Genomic DNA, 19,384 nt, shown 5'->3' with positions numbered 1-19,384 from the left:
CTATCAAAAGCCTTGGAGAAGTCGATGAAGGCGATGAAAAGACTCTTTTTTTAGCTGCAATCTGGAACGAATCAGAAAGTTTAATGCCCATAGGTTGTGGTACGTCCCCATATTCTTTCTAAAACCTGTTTGTTGCAGCAAGAGTAATTGTTTCTGTTCTCCCCACTTCTTTAGTCTTTCCAGTAACAGGTTATACAGAATAACGTATGTATTACAGGTGTCCCAGGAAGTTATTTTGTCTCTGCCCCTAAAAAAAGGACAACGTATCAGACCCAGTAATTGCGTGGAACTTTAGTAAGGTGATAAAGCGAACAGGACACAGTGGTCTTGTTTACTAATGAGTAGCAAAAGACAGCAATTCTTCCCAACTCTAAATGCAACCGATGTTCAGATGATGTACTGATAATATTCATAGAACTACAACATTGGTATCTATAGTGGGTATAGGGGCTTTCATGTGAGCATGGAGCCAGCCTAAAGATGTCTGGATGATTTATACAAAGCACATCTGTATCACTTGTGATAATTACCTGTTAGCTTCTGGCGATGGCTGCTGCAGTTCATGCTAAGAAGGAATACAATTCAGTTGTGTGTTCATCAACGCTGAGAAATCCTGTAACGTTTTGGAATCAAACTTGTTGGCTCAAGACGTTTCCGAACATCTTTTCTCCTTTTGCTGCATGTGTCACCCTTGAAGCTTTCAGGCCTATACATATCCCAGATTATGTCTAATCGTGATGCAAATTGAAGCTGTGATTTAACATAGGGTACGGAAACATTAGTGATATAATTTTAGAATATTTTTGCAAACCCTGGTCGTAGCATGTTGACGACGGCTGGACCATCAAGAATGCTAACCTGGACTATATAACTGGAAATATTTTCTCTCCCAAGTGTGAGCTGTTGCAGGCAGTGCAATCATTCAGAAATGTTTCCAGTTCTCTGTCTCCACAACTTTGACAGAGTTGGAGGATAGGTATGATGTTCATGCTGAAAGATGTCATTCAGATCACCATTACGTATCTGGGATGCATTATTATTATTATTTTTAATAATAATAATAATAATAATAATATATATTCCAAAGTTTACAAAAAAGTGAGCAGTCATTCTTTAGTGATGTCAATTGTAACTGTTTGACTCTTCTCTGATTGCAACACTGCTGATTCAAGAACGTTATAATAACTAATGTAGTGAAACCAACTCATCATGAAACCAGGGAGGCCTTAAAGAATAAAATCCAAGCTTGGCTTAATATAAAAGTGGTTCCCAATTGTGTCAGACCAGCTCACTTTAGGGTTCTACGAAGAATTAATATTAATGATTGGTGTAGTGAGGATAATACTGACTGTATTGTGGTGAAATGTGGATCAAGTAGTTTACCTTTGTTTCTACAGAGTCTCCATAAACTGAACCACCCACTATCGACATCAAAGATGAACATTGTACTGAATTGATCGCTTAAATTACTGCCATATTTTATTGGTTATTTCCACTAATGCTGGAATTATTTATATTTTGGGATAGTAATAGCGCAATTATTTATGTTATTTGTTGTTCACGTTTTTATGTATTGTGTGTCTTGTTGCGCCATCATGCCTGCGGGTCTATTGTGCGCGGTATAAATAAATAAATGTAAAAATGTAAATGAAGATATGTACACTGTTCTGTCTTAGAGAATCTGTGATAAATGTTGTTTGGTTTACTAGCCTCTCAGTGATATATGTCTCATTTTGGTCAACTCCAAGTTGTTCAATCTTGAGTGCTGTGTCTGCCACTGCTGGGTGTGAGTGCTGTGTCTGCCACTGCTGGGTGTGAGTGCTGTGTCTGCCACTGCTGGGTGTGAGTGCTGTGTCTGCCACTGCTGGGTGTGAGTGCTGTGTCTGCCACTGCTGGGTGTGAGTACTGTGTCTGCCACTGCTGGGTGTGAGTGCTGTGTCCGCCACTGCTGGGTGTGAGTGCTGTGTCTGCCACTGCTGGGTGTGAGTGCTGTGTCTGCCACTGCTGGGTGTGACTGCTGTGTCTTGCACTGCTGGGTGTGAGTGCTGTGTCTGCCACTGCTGGGTGTGAGTGCTGTGTCTGCCACTGCTGGGTGTGAGTGCTGTGTCCGCCACTGCTGGGTGTGAGTGCTGTGTCCGCAACTGCTGGGTGTGAGTGCTGTGTCCGCCACTGCTGGGTGTGAGTGCTGTGTCCGCCACTGCTGGGTGTGAGTGCTGTGTCTGCCACTGCTGGGTGTGAGTGCTGTGTCCGCCACTGCTGGGTGTGAGTGCTGTGTCCGCCACTGCTGGGTGTGAGTGCTGTGTCCGCCACTGCTGGGTGTGAGTGCTGCGTCCGCCACTGCTGGGTGTGAGTGCTGTGTCCGCCACTGCTGGGTGTGAGTGCTGTGTCTGCCACTGCTGGGTGTGAGTGCTGTGTCCGCCACTGCTGGGTGTGAGTGCTGTGTCTGCCACTGCTGGGTGTGACTGCTGTGTCTTGCACTGCTGGGTGTGAGTGCTGTGTCCGCCACTGCTGGGTGTGAGTGCTGTGTCCGCCACTGCTGGGTGTGAGTGCTGTGTCTGCCACTGCTGGGTGTGAGTGCTGTGTCCGCCACTGCTGGGTGTGCTCTAGTTGTACTGGTCAGCACAATAGGATCACTGCTGGCTTCACTGAATGAGGTTCTGACATCTTCCAGTGCTTTGGGGTGAGACTTTGTATATTTCCATACGCCATTAGTGAATTTGTTTGGCCTCATGATGATGCTCATGCATGTCCCATCTCTTATTAGTAGATTTCTTACATTCTTCACTTAAGCAGACCACCTCAGGTCTAGAGCCCATCCAGCAAGACACAGCTGCTGCGATTTCTGTCATCATCACCTTTCACAGATGCATTACTCTGTGCATGGGCCTGGTTAGTGGCAAAGGCAGAGCTTCGATCCTTTCATCCTTTCTGGCATGAATTCTTCATGGGATTTACAGTGATACTTCTCCAGTGAAATCATAGCATGGAATGCATCTTACATAGTGGTTATGGGCCAAAGAAAATAACCAGAGAACAATCTTGGATAGGGCATCCATACAGAGCATAAACACTCCCTCATGTATATTTCTCACATAAATCACCAAGATAAGTTACACTTGTAGAATGATGTACCAAAATCAGAACTGGGGGCATAGCACAATTCTTTCCTTACACCAGTATTCTAGCAATGCAACTTGACTGCTCTCTACTAAGTCTTGGCTGAACTCAGCATAGGCTTTCTTGAGATGCACATAGAGAATAGTGGCTGTGGTTTAATGATCGCTGTGGGTGCGTGTCACATCGGACGGTTTTATAAATGATACAGCTTCTCCAGCTGTGGTAACGCCAGCCTGAACCAGCGCTCCAGTCCATCCAGTCCACTCAGATCATCCAGAAGAACGGTCATCTCACTATAGAGCCCACCAAACATTACAATACAGTTTTACTCGCAATGAGTTATTAATCAGTTACACTGGATTTGTTTTGCTAATGAGTAGAGTGCCTGATTGAAAGTGATCATTGGCACCTGCCCAGGTTTAAGGGCTTGAACTGTCTTCACAAAGTCCATTGAATGGCAAATCATGGCCACTGAGTGGCACGGTCTGGAAATAAAGGAATCAGGGAAGCTACTTCTCCATGGCTTGCTGCATTAGATACAAATCAACTTTATTTGGTGCCGTGTTGCTTTGGCACAGGACAATCTCATCTGATAAGAGAAGCATGAGGAATGTAATGTAATGCAAGGAAAGCTGTGTTCTATAGCACCTGTCTGTCACTATTGTCGGACTTTCTGTGCTTATTTCCGCCAGGGCAAAAGGGGGGTGGGTTTCATTAGTGGGACAGTGCCAAAAAGCAGATGTAAAACCTGTTGTGTTGATGGGTGTAGGTCTGAAGTGCCCGGTTCCTGAGTGCCAATCTGCTTTCTATGGGGTTGACGCATGTAACCTGGGAGTATCTTATCCATAGGGAAGAGCCAAGAACTGATAGACTACAGTGCTTTGTGTCTGGTTAGCAGCTGATTTGGAAGTGATAAGGCTAAATAGGAGAGCTGAGTCGTGGCTTGGTCAGTGCTGATGTGCTAATGACTAGGTAAGTGGTGGCCTTCTGATGCAGGTTTTGTGGTTAGTCTGGGGAAGGTCAGAGTAGGCTTTACAGGACAAAACAACCCGCAACCCTCTCTCTCTCTCTGTCTCTCTGTCTCTTTCTCAAATATGTGCATTGTACCAGATGATTAATAAAACAAGCATCTGTGAGTTGGCAGACGAGGAAAAGCATTGGTGTGGAAATTCAAACATTACCATCACCTGCTAAGGCTTATGGGAGACAAGAATGTAAGGTTCAGTGGAAGGGCAGCTTACAATCTGAGGACTGCTGTCACCCATTTCACCTTCCTTATTATGTTGGTTAGCAGTCAGAGAGATGCCTAGAACCTAACTCGAACATCCCAAGACATGTTTGTGTAGTGTTCTGCTTGGACTTTTCCTGTTGAGGCAGGGTGAGGCGTTTATCAATCCTTCGTCAGTGGATTGGTCAGGACAGGCGCCAGAATCACTGCTCATTTTGCCCAGAGGTCTACCCTGCTGTCTCCTACAAGCCTGAAATTGAATGCTGGTGTAAGACTCGGGTAGATGTTTGACGGGTTGCTATTTGACAAGGGTGTAGGAGCCCTGGCTTTTTTGGGCATTTATTAATTTAATACAAATATGCAGGTAATTCCATCTCTGAAAGGGCACTCTGCTGATCAGATACCCATTTCATAAGATCTATGCCAAAAGCATGGTGTGTACCTGTGCCCTGCTGCATTAGTTGCCTGATCTGCAGCACCTGCTCTACAACTGGCACAGAGCAGGTTCAGAGGTCACAGGAACCCATTTTACAACTGCAGTGAGAGCGAAGTCTCTGAAGCATCTTGGCTGCCTTTAAGATATGCACCTCTGTTCCAAAACCCTATAATTATGAGTCTACCTCCTGGTGGCAGAATAATCTTTAAAAATATAATATCTGAGTTATGGTATTTGTGGATGGTATTCTGATAATTATTACAACCACGTCAATTTGATATCACATATGTTTCAGCTTTGTGAGCCCATACTCACCTGTGGAAGGTTTATATGTATTCTTCACAGACAGGCTGAACCTTGCCACTGCTGGCAGGACTGCAGCCCTGGGGGACTGCTTCTCTTTGTTCCTTTGTAAGGGTAGGTAATGTCCTTCCCAGAAGACATCCACTCCACAAGAAGCTGGCCTGGGAACAGGAATCAAAGGGCACACCCATTCACAAAAGGCCTGGCCTCACACCTGGGTGGTGCATTTCAAAGGGCCTTTGATCCTATTGTGAAGGGAAAGGGATGGGGTAAGTGCAGACAGGGGGAGCTCTGTACAAATGAAGGGAGATTCATACATTGGGGTGATAAATTCTGTGGACCAGGACCTGCCAAACTGCACCGGAATCTCCCAGGGCTGGTTGAGCAGACCCTGAAAGGGCTTCCACAGTCCCTGAGCCCCTGAGCTGGGCCACACAGCATCTCGAGGACCAGATCAGCTATGGCTCCCCATTCTGACGACATGAAACCAGTCCAACTGCCGTTGAAGCTGAGCTTGAAGCCATCAACGCTGAGGGATTCTGTTTGTGCTACTTTCTGGCACTCCTAAAACCCTTCAATCAAGTGCCTGCATCCCGAGCTCACTCGATACTGCATTGTGCCTTTGCTGAGCCAGTCACCTGCTTGGCTCGCGTCAACCTGTCGATGTTGGGTCCCGGCTTGAACCGCAGGAGAGTCACTTGCCGACCCAAACCAGGGGCTATGCCATGACTCGACCTAACTCAGCCTCAAACCGCTACTTCACTGAACCATACAACACACGCAACGGGATCACTGATTCAAATCACCACTTTTCGCTGACTTGAACTAATGTAGCATCACTCATCGGCCCTTGCCGGCGGTTACAACCCGACTCGACTTGGCTCAACCTCAAACTGGTCCTGATGAGCGCCTGACCTGTTTCGCCAAAAGCTAACTTCAAACAGCACAGAGCTACCACATTCAAACCTGCACAATGCCCACTTGGGCACATACAATCCAACGTACCTGAACCAAACTCCATCTGCTTGCACCACTGGTCAAAGTCGGGGTCGACGCCATTGACCTGCCAAAGTCCAGAAACAAGGAAGTATCGACCAACAACTGCCTCCCTGGTCTATTGTCGGCCGTAGAGACTGCTAAGGTCACTTTTGCACGTTTGTCATTCAAAGGCATATCCTTTTTGTCGTCAATCACTGCCTGTAATTGCATCCTACATAGAGACTTTCTCCCTCTCTCTCTCCTACAGAAGCAATGTGTTCTGCAGTCTATGCTTAATTCCTAAGGTTTCTGTCTCCCTTCTGCCGTCCCATATTTCCCTCATTCCCTGCAGCAACAACCCACCTCCCGCCTCATCATGTGACTTTCCTACTGCCCAGGTTTGCATCCCCTCTCTTCTACCAACAACTTCATTGCTCCCTTTTGCATCCCCACCTACTGCAGCCGTGCTCTCCCTCTTCTGCTCCTTACCCAGTCACGCTCCTTCCTCTTGCTTGTGCTGCCTCCCGCTATTCTGCAAACTTACATTCCCCCTTGTGGGGCACTCATGCGGTCCGCCCTCCCTCATGGAGCCGCTCTCACTCCGGAAGCTTCCTGTTTGCATCCTGAAGCATATGAGCCCCTAGTGCAGCCACTGCCAATGCTTTTTTTCTGCTTCTCTCCATCAGCCAGGAGTGGTCACTGGTTGGTGGTCGTGGCTGTTTGAATCAGAGAAGTGTGAAGATATCATAGAAGTGATATGAAAAGCCCAGGGCACCCTTTATTGGTATCAGAAATAGCCCCATTCCTGCACAGAGACATGCAGGAGACCCATTCATCTCCATCCCTCCAAGACACCAGCAGCCATAAGCCATGATGGAGGGAGAGCCATTTTCCCGATAGAGAGACCATTTAGAATGGACTGTGAAGACGTTTTATATCACTTTAAACAGAAAGTCTGAAATACCATCTCTCCTATCGATCCAGACGAGGGGCGGCTGGCATAGTTTTTACTTAGAGGGGTATAACATGCCCCATGAATATGCATGAGCGACCGAGCACACTTGCTGTGAACATTTGGGTAAAAAGATACAGAGTTTACAATCAGTTTTGTAGGATAACATATGAAAAAAAACAATAGATGTCAAGTCACCAGCAATGCAATGAAGCATTTTCTGGAGGATGGTGCAGCGCATTGTAATGCTACCATTGCCCACAATATATGCCATTATTCTGCCAATGTGAAAAAATGCTTCATGCTGGCTGTGCCTATAGATGTCCAGACAGGCTGCACCAAGATATGCCAGTATTCACACATAAGAACCTACCCATGTTTATTTTGCCAATGATGCCAGTAGTACTGTAAGAAAACATGACCATGCTGGCTCTGCTAATATATGCCAGTTTTTTTCACAAACGTACACTAATGTTGGCATTGCCAGTATTACCTGTAAGAATACAATGCCCACTATAGGAAAATATGTGCAAGCTGGCTGCACTAATGAACAGCCTCAACACATAAGAACACTCATCACCATGATGACTTTTCCCATAATACCAGTAGAAATGCTATGCCCATTGTAAGAAAATATGTGTTTGCTGCATACACCAATGCACCCCCGTCCCCAACATACGAACACTCATCATGATGTTGGCTTTCCCATACTAGTTACCACTGTAAGACAATCTGGGCACACTCATTCCCATCCCACATTAACGCAAGCATCAGATTGGTGTTGCCCATGATGATACCAGTAAAAGCACCATGCCCACTGTAAGAACATATGTACATGCTGCCTGCACCAATGACCCATCTACCACCTAAACAGGCTCATCATGTGGGCTCTATAAACTGCTAGTAAAAATGCCATGCCACTGTCAGAAAACATGTTCATACAGGCTTTCCCAATGTAGGTGAGCATGGCCACATAAGAAAATACTTCAATTGGCTTGGTTCATAATATGAGTACAAATGCTGTGTCACTGTCAGAAAACATGTACATGCTTCCTTCACCAAAGAGCCCCCTGAACCCTTAATCAGAACCCACTTCCAGCTAGCCCATATGGACGCACACATTTTCATACACACATCCATACTACATACCTACTAGATCTTTCGCATATGCACCCATACAACATTCACTGCATTCACATGTGAACCCAAACAAATTCTGACAGATGCAAACACACTAAGCTTTCTTACCTGCAGGCTTGGACTCCAGCTGCTACCCCAGGCTCCTGCCCCTGCGCTGTACGCAACCAGGAACCAGGAAGCAGGGAGACCTTCCTAGTTCCTGTGCATGCACGTTGGAGCCAAGCACCACAATTTAGCCACCCTAAGGCCATGATAGTGTGCGTGGAAGTGCAGGGTCGCCCCCATGTTACATTTTGCCCTGACGTTCCACAGCCTGCATTCCCAATGGGCGATGCAAGGCTTGGACATCAATGCACTACTGTCCTTGCATGGTCTACTGAGCACACACGCAGGGGATCTGTATTTGTGAAAAGGAACCATATTTTCCTTAACACAAAAGCCAGCCCAGGAGCATGTCCACAGCTGCAGCAAGCACCGGACTGACTTTCTGTTCCATAATGGGTGGCGGTCTGCCCATTACGGAGCCACTTCAGAGCACTCAGAGGTACCAGGCATGTACATACCCAGTTTCCAAGACAATAACAGGTGTGGCACCCCACCTGCGCCTATGGCAGCGGAACCACCAATCAGGCTAAGCCCAATACACACTTTATTAACACAAGAACATTACCAAATAACCCATTCAGATTCCACCAAACACTGAACTTGGCAGCCTGGCTCCTAAGGGCATAGGCCCTCATTCCGAGGTTGGTGGTAGTCATGGCGCTATTTGCGCCATGACTGCCACCAATAACGGGTCCGGCACCGGTCTAGTTCAATGGGGACTTACCGGTGTAGTCCGACCTTTGCGGGACCGGTAAGTCCCCATTGAAAATGCCATTCCCCATTCCCATTGAGCCCCGATAGGGCTCAATGGGAATGGGGAGGGCGCAAATAAAGGGCTCGCAAATGTCAAGCCCGTTATTTGCGCCTGGTCCCTTAACGGGTCCCGTCCATAATGGCTGGTCAGACCAGCCGTTACTGGTGGGACCGCTAAGGGACCTTGTAGTAGGGTGGTAAGGGATTACCGGCACCGGTCTCCTTACCGGTGCCCGGTATCCCTTACCGCCCACCTTAGAATGACCCCCATAGAGTTCAGCCCCTTAAATATCCCCTCAAGATTCATGGACATCCTCAGAAAAGCACGCACACCTAACACACGCACATGCTATTTTAACAGACTAATTCGTAGATACCATATGATCATAACAGATGTTAAATCCTTCTTGCAGACATCCTTTGGGGTCAACACAGAATGGCCACAACCCATATCACAATCCTCTGATGCATAACCACGTAATATGTAATCAGTACCTTAACCATCGAGTTGAGTGGTTATCAAACACTGACACAAGCTATGAACCAATCCTACACCTTAACAAGTAAGACATTGCACCATAAAACCTGCCTCACTTTTGAACAAGCATTGGCAATGCCAACAATTTGGGCTTTTATGTAGGCATGGGAAAGGCATCTTCCAGGCACTGCCATAGTGGTATTACCTAGCCATTGGAGGTAGCAGGTGCAAAATGGTGCGAGTACCTGGGCATTTAATACCAGTGGCTCGCAAAGGCCTAAAACTTATAAACAAACTAAAACTATTGTCTTTGCCAATGCTTTTTTTCAACAGGTCTTCAGTGAAGGACACGCATACTGCTCATAAATAGAGTGGCTGAAGGCAGACCGGGTGAAGAAATTTTTAATACATCAGTAGTGTGTTTACTACTCAAATTAAGTCATTAACTCTGAGAAGACTGCTTTGAAAAAAACACTGGCAGGCACTTCAAGTGAAATGGGCGATGGTAAGGCTTGACAATATAAGAGGGATTAGCATGGCCATGGGCAGTTAATGGGTGGGCAAATAACCAAACAACACCTACAAGCTTTGTGTCCCTCCTCATGTGCCATTTCTCCCTTTATGTAGTGTAATTTTGTATTTGTATTTTATTGAATGTATATAGCCCTTTACTCCAAAGTGCTTTACATGAGAACAAGTAGCATACAGCAAGCATAAAATGACAATTGAATCACAACTCGAAAACAGTATGAAGAACAATTTACAATATTGCAGAGGTGAGAAGGGAGTAGGGAGGGGCAGAGGTGTGCACGGGAGTAGTAGATGTTTAAGGAAGCAACAGCGGGAGAAGTAGGGAATGCAAGAATGTGAGAGGAAGAAGAGAGGAAGAAGTAAGACTAGTTGAGAGCAGGGGATAGGGAGGAAGGAGGTAACTGGGAAGGAGAGGGTAAGGAAGAGCAGTAGTAAGAGGTGAGAAGAGAGGGGTAGGAAGGAGAGGAAACGTGGGGTGTTAGGGAGGTGAGTGAAAGAGAAAGGATTTTAGAGAAGAGCAAAAGGAAGGGTAGGAGGGAGAAGAGCGGATGTGAAGGGGGAGGCGGTTCTAGTGGAAGGGAGCAAGGAGTTGGAGGGAGCGGAAGCAGGAGGGGGCGCAGGGTGGTAGCTTATATGTGGCTCTGCCACCTAATAGCCCAAACTACACATGCTGCTAGAATCTCTTGAGCAGACATCCATCTCCATCAGTCTCTCATGTATCATGACTAATAGTCGTCCTAATTATTCACACATGTCTACACACAGATCCTTACCTGACACAGTGCAAGCACCTAGCAGATTGACAATGTTGGTATGGTTTCCAATGTGTGTCATCATTTTAAGCTCAGACATCAGAGCATCTTTTTCAGCAGCCTCAGGTCTGTCTGTAAAAGGAGCCGTGTAAAGCGTCAGTGTAAATAGCAAGTGTCACTATCGCTCTAAAATGAGAAATGCTGGCTACTGAGAGGGGTTCTTGACCTAACAGAGCACGTTGGGGGTACATGGTTGCTCATGAGCCTTGGGGGCAAGTTCATGGTGAATCGCTACATGGCGTCGGAGGACTGAGCTGATGATGGCTGCCTGCGGTTTCAGGCACTTTACAAGGTGTTAGCAATACAACAGCAATCTAATCAAAATGAAAAGGCATGTTGTAAAAGACAAGAGGGTTCCTATAGAGAGAAGATTTGGTGTGTGATATGCAGATAAAGTATGAGTCCAGAATCTTTAATCATATATAAACGCCAAGAGAATTGTTCGAAGCCGAAATTGAACATAGAAAATATTCTTCTAACATTTGAATATATTCTAAAAAAAACCCTCGTGAGAGAAAATGCATAGCTTATTTTTGGTTGTGAAAAAGGCAAACACAATTATACAAACGGAAGAAGAAATCTGGTGCCTAAAGGAGGAATGCTAAAGAGGTAGCTTAGAAAAGAAGAGATCATCCAGCCCGAGTTGAGGCTTTGACCTGCATTTCCGGTCTTTCTGTAAATATAATGCCCTTCCCATTATGCTCCTAGTTTTCCCAGCACTCCTGAAATAGGAATGGCGAAACCCGAGGGTCATGTGATCTCGGGACTCCCAGGGCTGAATACTTTGGCGGCGGGGTAGCTTATTCCTGCAGTTTAAGACTCTACCAGGCAAAAAATAGTTAATCTGCCCTCTGGTGAAGGACTGGCCTCGTTCCTGGGCATTTATTTTAAACAAATGCCCTTCAAAATCCTTCCCCAAGCACCCAGCTTCTTCTTTCCGTCTTCACATTTCTTATTGGTTCTTCACCCATCACATGCTTTAACCCTCAATATACACCTTGCAACACCCCAGGACAACCGGAAATAGCAGGCTGTGGGTGATGCCTGTTGACCATGACACATATCCTGTCCTGCCATCCTCTAGCTCTGTACACAGATATCCTATTGACCAGGTAAGGGAAATCACCCAAAGGTTCCATTACTCCTGGAACCTGCTGTCATGTGCACCCACTGCAAATTTTCTTCTAGATATCCCCCTACTGTGTTGGTGCTCCTAGGTGTTCTCCTATTTCAATGTCGCACCTAGGCATTCCACCAATGTAATTTTGCTCCTAGGTGTGCCAGATGTTTTGAACTTCCACTCCCATGATCCCTCATCATTGACTAAGCTGGGTACAATTGATGGGAATTGTATTCCAAAACTTCTGGAGAGCCAAAGGTTGCATACCCCTGCCCTAATCGGATGTTTGCGCAATTGTATTGTCTATGATACTTCAAGTGCCCACTGGGATCTCGAGTGCCCGCACCCCTCCCTAACCCACTTAAATTCTACTTTTCACCATACACTAAACATATTGAATAAACCATTTGGCCACAACAACTAAACACTTCCTCTTAATATACACTGAAATCATCAGTATTCTACATCTCTCCCATCAAATTGTACAACACCGTCCCCGCCCATACGTCCTCGCAATTCTCCCTACTGGATACAGATACCTCAGCGCCCTTAGCACGCATCACCTACAACATACCTGTACCGTACCACTAGGCTAGCTTCTTGAACACTGTACGTTTCTACACAATGAAAAAGCTATCTTGCATGTGCCCGCGGTCCCTACTAACCAAACCCACCCACTTTTCTTGTAGATCCCACAGCACAAAGAAACAGTATGGTGCAATATAAAACCCAATAAGATAACATAACCAAAATGACATAAAGCACAAATAAGAAAGCCTCACATTCTCCCTAATGAAATTGAACTCAGTTGTATTGAAAAGCCTAAGGGGGTCAGTTCAATGCCCCAGAGGTCCAGATGCTCTGCATTTGTAGCTATTAGCATTCAGTCCTAATTTCGACCCAAACGACACACTGATTGCTGATTAATCATAATAGGCACTTAAATTCTCCATGCCACCATAGTGTGTTGACATTTAGTTGATGTTCCTTAATAAAGCTTATTTCTGCCAAGCCAAATCAAATATCACAAGATACGAATACCCAAACAAATATACTTTGCGCTTAGATTTAAAATATAATTTAAAAATGTGATTGCATTTAAGGGTACCTTTTAGCATTTTAACAGCAACCTGTAGTGAGACTCCTGGTTTGGTTATTCCATAGGCCGAGGCTTCCACCACTTTTCCAAAAGCTCCTGAGCCAAGCACCTTTCCTGCGGGGGCACAAATAGGAATTAATGCACGGTGGTGGATCCACAGGGCACAGCTTCAAGCAGAGTTGGTTAGATCACAGGTTGCTCACCAAATTCTAGGTTTTCCCTCGGGAACTCCCATTTGACATCGTACTCAAATAAGCTGAAGTCGATGTAGATGTATTCGTTATCCGAAGGGCCGACAAACTGAATCATTTGCAGTTGGCTTTCATACCTGTGTCCCTGGAGAGATGAAGACAGTGCATCATTCAGAGCCATGAAGATGGTGACACAGCAATATTGAGAAAGGGATGACTACGTCTCTTTACCTTTTTGCATTTGTGACTTATAAAAGCTATTAGGAGAGTGGTGCACAGAACACAAACTCCAATGGTTGCATAATAGATGATCTGATGTGGAACGTCAGAAGAAGAAGGGTATCCTGCAAAATAAAACCATTAACCATCAAAATCAGATAAAACAATTTCTCAGTCATTTGAAATATTTGCCTAGCCATCGACAGAATTATAGATGAGTAGCTTACAACTACAGGGATGTATTTCGCAAAGGGGTTCTCAGTGATGTCTAACGGGGCGAGAGTGAATATCGAGTTGTTTAGGTCTCTAGGAACCACAGGTGAAATACACTCAATAGTTCTGCAGCTACATGTTTATGTGGTCCACAGCCACCCCACCCCTATTTCTAGCCCCGTCCCTGTCCCTTACGAGCCAGCATTGTATAGGGTGCAGAATGAGGGCATGAGGGACTATATACAACCTAAAATATAAAAAGCACCTGGTTACGAGATTGGCAATGTTGGGAAAAAATGCTGGTAAAGTCGTGTCAATTTACTGCACCACCCCATTTACAGTTTGTCAGAAAGGTCACAGGATTTCATAGAGGGAGAGTTGGTCAGATTTATTTTGGCGCAATTTGTCACAAATGTATGTGGGGGTGGGTTAGGGGAATAATAAAGGTAGTGGGTGATTCAGGGGTTGGGGGCTCTCCCCCCACATACATTTGCGGTAATATGGACTTAAAAAAAAAATGGACGTATTGTCCCTTGATTAAACACATTCAAAAAAATCACACAGAACCTGTGGGAAAACTGGAGGAACAACCTCTAGTACTTGTTGTAGGATTGTACAATGTTTTATCTCCATGAAAGGGAGGATGCACCACCGGCGGAAACACCGCCACTGGTAAAGCCTCCAAATACCAGACGAAGTCCTGCGGAGTCCAGGAACGGGGATCGCCACTGCCATTCTGCCGCGCATAAGCAGGTAAACTTACCATTATTGTGTCTGCTGGGAATAGTAAACAAGTTTGGCGTTATTTCCAAATTTAAAAGGAAGGCCCATGTTCCCTCTCAGCTCACCCCACTGCTCCCTAAAAACAAAAAATATCTTGCAGAGAGATGCCGAATCTTCCTGCTATGACGTCATACCAGTTGGTTACATGTGATTATATCGAATGAAAAAACAAAGAATTAATTTTAAACGAACACAAAACATCTAAAAAAATATTTTTTTTAATTTGTTTTGGGGGATTCCCCCATCCCCTCTTTTTGTTTCTAAATACATTTCCCCATCCCAAAAAGTACTATTCCCATTCCCAAGCACATATGTATATATTGTTTTCATGTGTTCCTTTTTTTTAGATGTTTTGGGTTCGTTTAAACATCCATTCGTTGTTTTCTTTTCGATAATATCACTGCATACTATTCAAGTTGAATACGACTTCCATAATCCTCTGCTATGATGTCACGGCCAGACAATACAGCATTTGGTAATGGAAACAGTGGCTAATGTCTTCCTATGAAAACCATACACAACAACAATGTATTCCACCTTCCCCATCCAAACGTGCACAGAGTGAACAATTGAAGGTGGTTTGGGCCACACTGTTGCCAATGAATCGTACCAGGCAGGGCGTCCGATTTATCAACACAGGTTGGATTGCCAAACATTTGCACAAGCAAATGTATTTTGTCTGTGCGCAAAAGGCATTTGTGGAATTGCATCAGCGGTGGTGAAAATAACTTTTCAGAACATTTGCAGGAGCCCTTCTGACACGGCAGTTCACCATGCACAATTCACTAACGCAGGAGTAGGTGCATTCTCCATTCAGATTGCAAAGTGGCTGGTAACTTCACACGTGTTATTTCCTGACCAGTGGTTCACGTGTAATGTAGTGGGTCCACCCCCTGACGACATGTAGGTCATTGAAGAGGGTACAATCATGCTATCCAACATTGCTTACTACAAGAACACAGACTCACTGCTATATCACTGAAAAATCAGGGAGAGCAAATGCTTTTTTGTGTGTGGGTAAACAGCACTTCTGCATGTTCAATTGCGTTAGTGCAAGTGTCATCAACACGATTGCTATTCGAATTGTTACTGCACACATGCAATTTGCACATTTGCACAAATGTAATTGCACGCCACAATTGTATAGTTAATCCGGCCCTGTAGGTACATATTAACAGGCCCCACGAAATACATAAATGGCCTTTTTTGATTGGCACTCTGTGCAGCACATTTTTACGATGCACTTGTTTTGCACATTTACAAATGAGTTACCGAGGGAGCTGTTATTAGCTTCCATAAACAAAATAATATTATTTATTGCATGTCCTTCAAAACAACTAGGTCAACACATTTTATTTCCAACAAATCTTTCTGTGCATCTGTTTTGTTTTCATTCATCTGGTACTGAGGTGACTGGAGTTGTTTTTTTTACATTTAGGCAGTTTCAAATATGACCTTTTTATAAACCAACACTGGTGTGCAGTAGGTAACCATGTGATGATAAATCTAGAGATTACTAAAGCAGATTGGAGTTTAGTCATAGTGTGAAGCCGCATAAAGATATTACCATTTAGGTTCTACTTTCAAGCATTGATTGCAGCAATTATTATGTTTGCATGTAGCAGAGACATATTGCTATTTGATCTCACACATTATTTGTTTTCAACTCTTGTGGCCATGTTGTCATTAGTGCACTGCACAGTTATGAAAGTGATGTGAAGTGATTATATGAGACACATTCACCAAGCTCGTGGGGCAAGCTTACTGCAGCTCTAAGTCGTTTTCAGTGCTGGACTGGAAACAGAAATGCTGATCAATCATCTCATTTACCTTGGCTCGTTGTAGTCATTCGTGGAAGCCAGAGCTCTGCAACCTGTGGCTGCACAGAGGTCTCAGACTACAACTCCTACCGCCCCCTCAGAATTAACTATGCTGGCTGGGTCTGATGGGAGTAGTAGTCTTAAACTCTGTTAATGAGCTGTGTCACTGAAAGGGGAACATTGTACAAGGTGTATGTCTTTTGTGATTGATCATTACAATTGAAACCCTGGGTAGTTTCACCTTAATAAGGCTTTTCTCCAGCTAACTGGGATCTCTGTAGGCATTAGGCCATCTGAATAGAAAAGTGGAATGACAATCCTTTGTAATTGATATCTGCCCTAGACAAGAAAGTAATTGAAATCTATTCCTTATTGAACATATTGGAATGGGGTTTTGAGAGGGTGGACCTGATTGCTAGAGAAAAGTGAGGGAGTTAGGAGTTACTACTGCACTTTCTAATTGCTGACTTGGATTTTGTTGTAATTAGCACCCAAACAACCTTTCACACTTTCTGGGGATATCAACAACGATCGTATCTTCCTATAAAATCCCTCTGATAAATAAATGCTCAACATCCTCTTCAAAGCAGCCACAGGTTCTGCCCAGTAATATTTCTGGAGTTCTGGTATCAGCCATCCCCCGTTCTCTTTATCTGACTAGTTGGCTATGTGTTTACCATCAGATTTTCAGAAACCCATGCAAAACACCCAATTATATAATTCAACTTCTGAAAATATGTGAAATGTAATATCACAGGAAATACTTGGAACATAGTTAATATGACGAAGTATAACCATCCTCAAATAATTGTCAATCCTTTTGGTGACAAAATCAGATCAAGTGGCTTAACAGAGAACACCATAAAGGAGGTGGAGTTGTGATCTGTCAAAAACACTCTTGGGTTGAAGAATTGTCATACTCTGAATTGGGATACTGCATCCAGGTGTTGGCTTGTACTTGCCGGCTGACCCCCAACGATTCCTGCCAATTGCTCTTATGCTACAGACCCCCAGGATCAGCCCATCCTTTTCTGGACATCTTGGATGCATACTTTGGCCCTGAAGCGCTCTGCTATTCAAAGCTGATTATTTTAGGAGATCTAAATATATGGTTCAATGAGCCAGAGGATGCAGACTGCAGACATCTGAAAGATGTTTTGGAATCACACGATCTTCAAATTCTCTCCATCTTACTGACACACAATGGCAGACCCTCCCATGACCCTATATTGTCCAGAGGTTTAAGCTTATGCCACCATGATAATGTACCAGTTGGTCAGACCATTGGGTGATATGTTTTACCATGGCCATTAACCATACATCATGTAGAAAGAATTTAAATATAAACTCAGAACTACGTAGCTGAGAAAAGGATCTTGATTGTATTTCTGATGACGAGTTACTGGGTGATATAACAGTAACACAATCTGAAATGACATGTGCAGCTTTTTACACCAGTTTAATATCACAGCTGCAAGCCAACTGCAGCATTCCTGCTCCTCTAAAAGGGGTTAATTTAGCATTTAAGAAAAACATTCAATGGTATAATGAAAAACTGAAAATCCTGTAGGGAAAGAAAAGTTGTTTAAGACTACAGCTAAAACTGACCACCTCAAGGTTAAGCTTGCATTGAAGATATACAAAGGAGACATTTTGTTAGCAAAATCTTCATGTCTTCAAAAACAGATCAACCTTGCAGTTAACAGACCCAAAGCCCTGTTCAGGGCTATGAGAAATGTCACCAATCCTATCTGCATAAATGCCAGTATACCAGCCTCTCATAAAATGGTTAATGACTTTAACATCTTCTTTTCAGAGAAAATCGATCTGATCAGAGCTAATATTGATGCACAAATAGTGGTCCCTAATACTGAAGTGGCCATTGAGAGTACACGCTATGACAATCAAATGATTGTGTCTTGAGTTTGCATTTTCACTGGTCACTGTAGAAAGCATTGCAAAATGAATTGCTACCCTTAAACCCACCAATCACAGTTCTGATCCCATCCCAGCCTATTTGGCCAAACAGCATGTGCACGCTCTTAGTGGTCCTATACAGACCTTGGTGAATGCCTCATTAACTCAAGGTTGTGTGCCTGTGGAACTAAACAAATCTTATCTCACCCAGCTGTCCACACTGGTCCATAAAACACTGACCAATTATCGTCCCATTGTGGGTCTCCAGTGGCCTGCCAACAGTTTGGAGAAAGTCGTGACCACACAGCTACAGGATTATCTGGAAGAGAACAATATCCTAGACTCCTATCAGTCAGGATTTAGACCAGGGCACAGCACTCAGACGGCCCTACTGGCCATCTGGGATGACCATCTTGCGGTTGCCGACAATGGTGACATCAGCATGCTTGTCATGCTTGATTTGTCAGCAGCCTTCGACACAGTCGATTTTGGTATTCTTGAATCTAGACTATTATCATTGGCACATGTGTCCGAGGAGGCCATTACATGGTTCACCTCGTTTTTGACCGACGGTTTCCAACAGGTCAAGGCAGGGCACTACCTGCCTGATTCATTGCCAGTCAGTAACCTGTAGAGAGCCGCAGGGGTCGTCTTTGTCTCTGTCATTGTTTAATGTATACATCCACCCAATGCTCAATATCTTTGTTCAATTAGACCTGCGTTGTCATTCATATGCAGATGATATGCAGATCTACATTTGGTAAGAGCAACTATTGGAGGCAGCGGAGCAAGTCTTAAAATGTGCAGAAGAAAATCAATCATAGATGCTGGAAAATAAGATCCAACTGAACCTCTTAAAAACGGAGGCCATTGGATTTGGCCCTAAAAAGAAATTAGCAAATGTACTACCCCTGGTTCCATGTCCAGCTTTATTTGGAACTGCTACTGAATACACCCAGACCGTAATACATCTCGGTTACATTTGGCAGTCCAGCATGAGTTCTAATTTACAGGTTAATCAAATCATCAAGTCACTCTATTTTCAATTAAAACTTCTTAAGCCTCTTCTCTTGCTCATTTCTGAAAAGCATCGGCCAATTGTAGTGAGAACTCTTACAGACACCAAACTGGATTATTGAAATGCCTGTTTAACTGCTATTCCCAAATAAGGCTTTAGCGGCCCCTGGTT

General features: G+C 44.3%; 1 protein-coding gene across 2 annotated transcripts in view; it reads right to left on the bottom strand.

Annotated features, from left to right (window-relative positions):
- Positions 1–19,384, bottom strand: part of FLT3 (fms related receptor tyrosine kinase 3) — an 842,728-nt gene that overhangs the window by 184,700 nt on the left and 638,644 nt on the right. For both annotated transcript variants that reach the window (XM_069639890.1, XM_069639891.1), the window contains exons 13-16: positions 13,475–13,587; positions 13,256–13,388; positions 13,062–13,166; positions 10,795–10,905 (exon numbers count right to left, since the gene is read on the bottom strand). In XM_069639890.1, the coding sequence (XP_069495991.1) occupies positions 10,795–10,905; positions 13,062–13,166; positions 13,256–13,388; positions 13,475–13,587 (462 nt within the window). The remainder of the gene's footprint in view (positions 1–10,794; positions 10,906–13,061; positions 13,167–13,255; positions 13,389–13,474; positions 13,588–19,384) is intronic.

The sequence above is a fragment of the Ambystoma mexicanum genome, chromosome 7q (genome assembly GCF_040938575.1).
Source record: "Ambystoma mexicanum isolate Mex_15411 chromosome 7q, UKY_AmexF1_1, whole genome shotgun sequence".
Classification (NCBI taxonomy): domain Eukaryota; kingdom Metazoa; phylum Chordata; class Amphibia; order Caudata; family Ambystomatidae; genus Ambystoma; species Ambystoma mexicanum.
The sequence above is the reverse complement of the archived record's forward strand: the minus strand, read 5'-3'. Positions and strand labels throughout refer to the sequence as shown.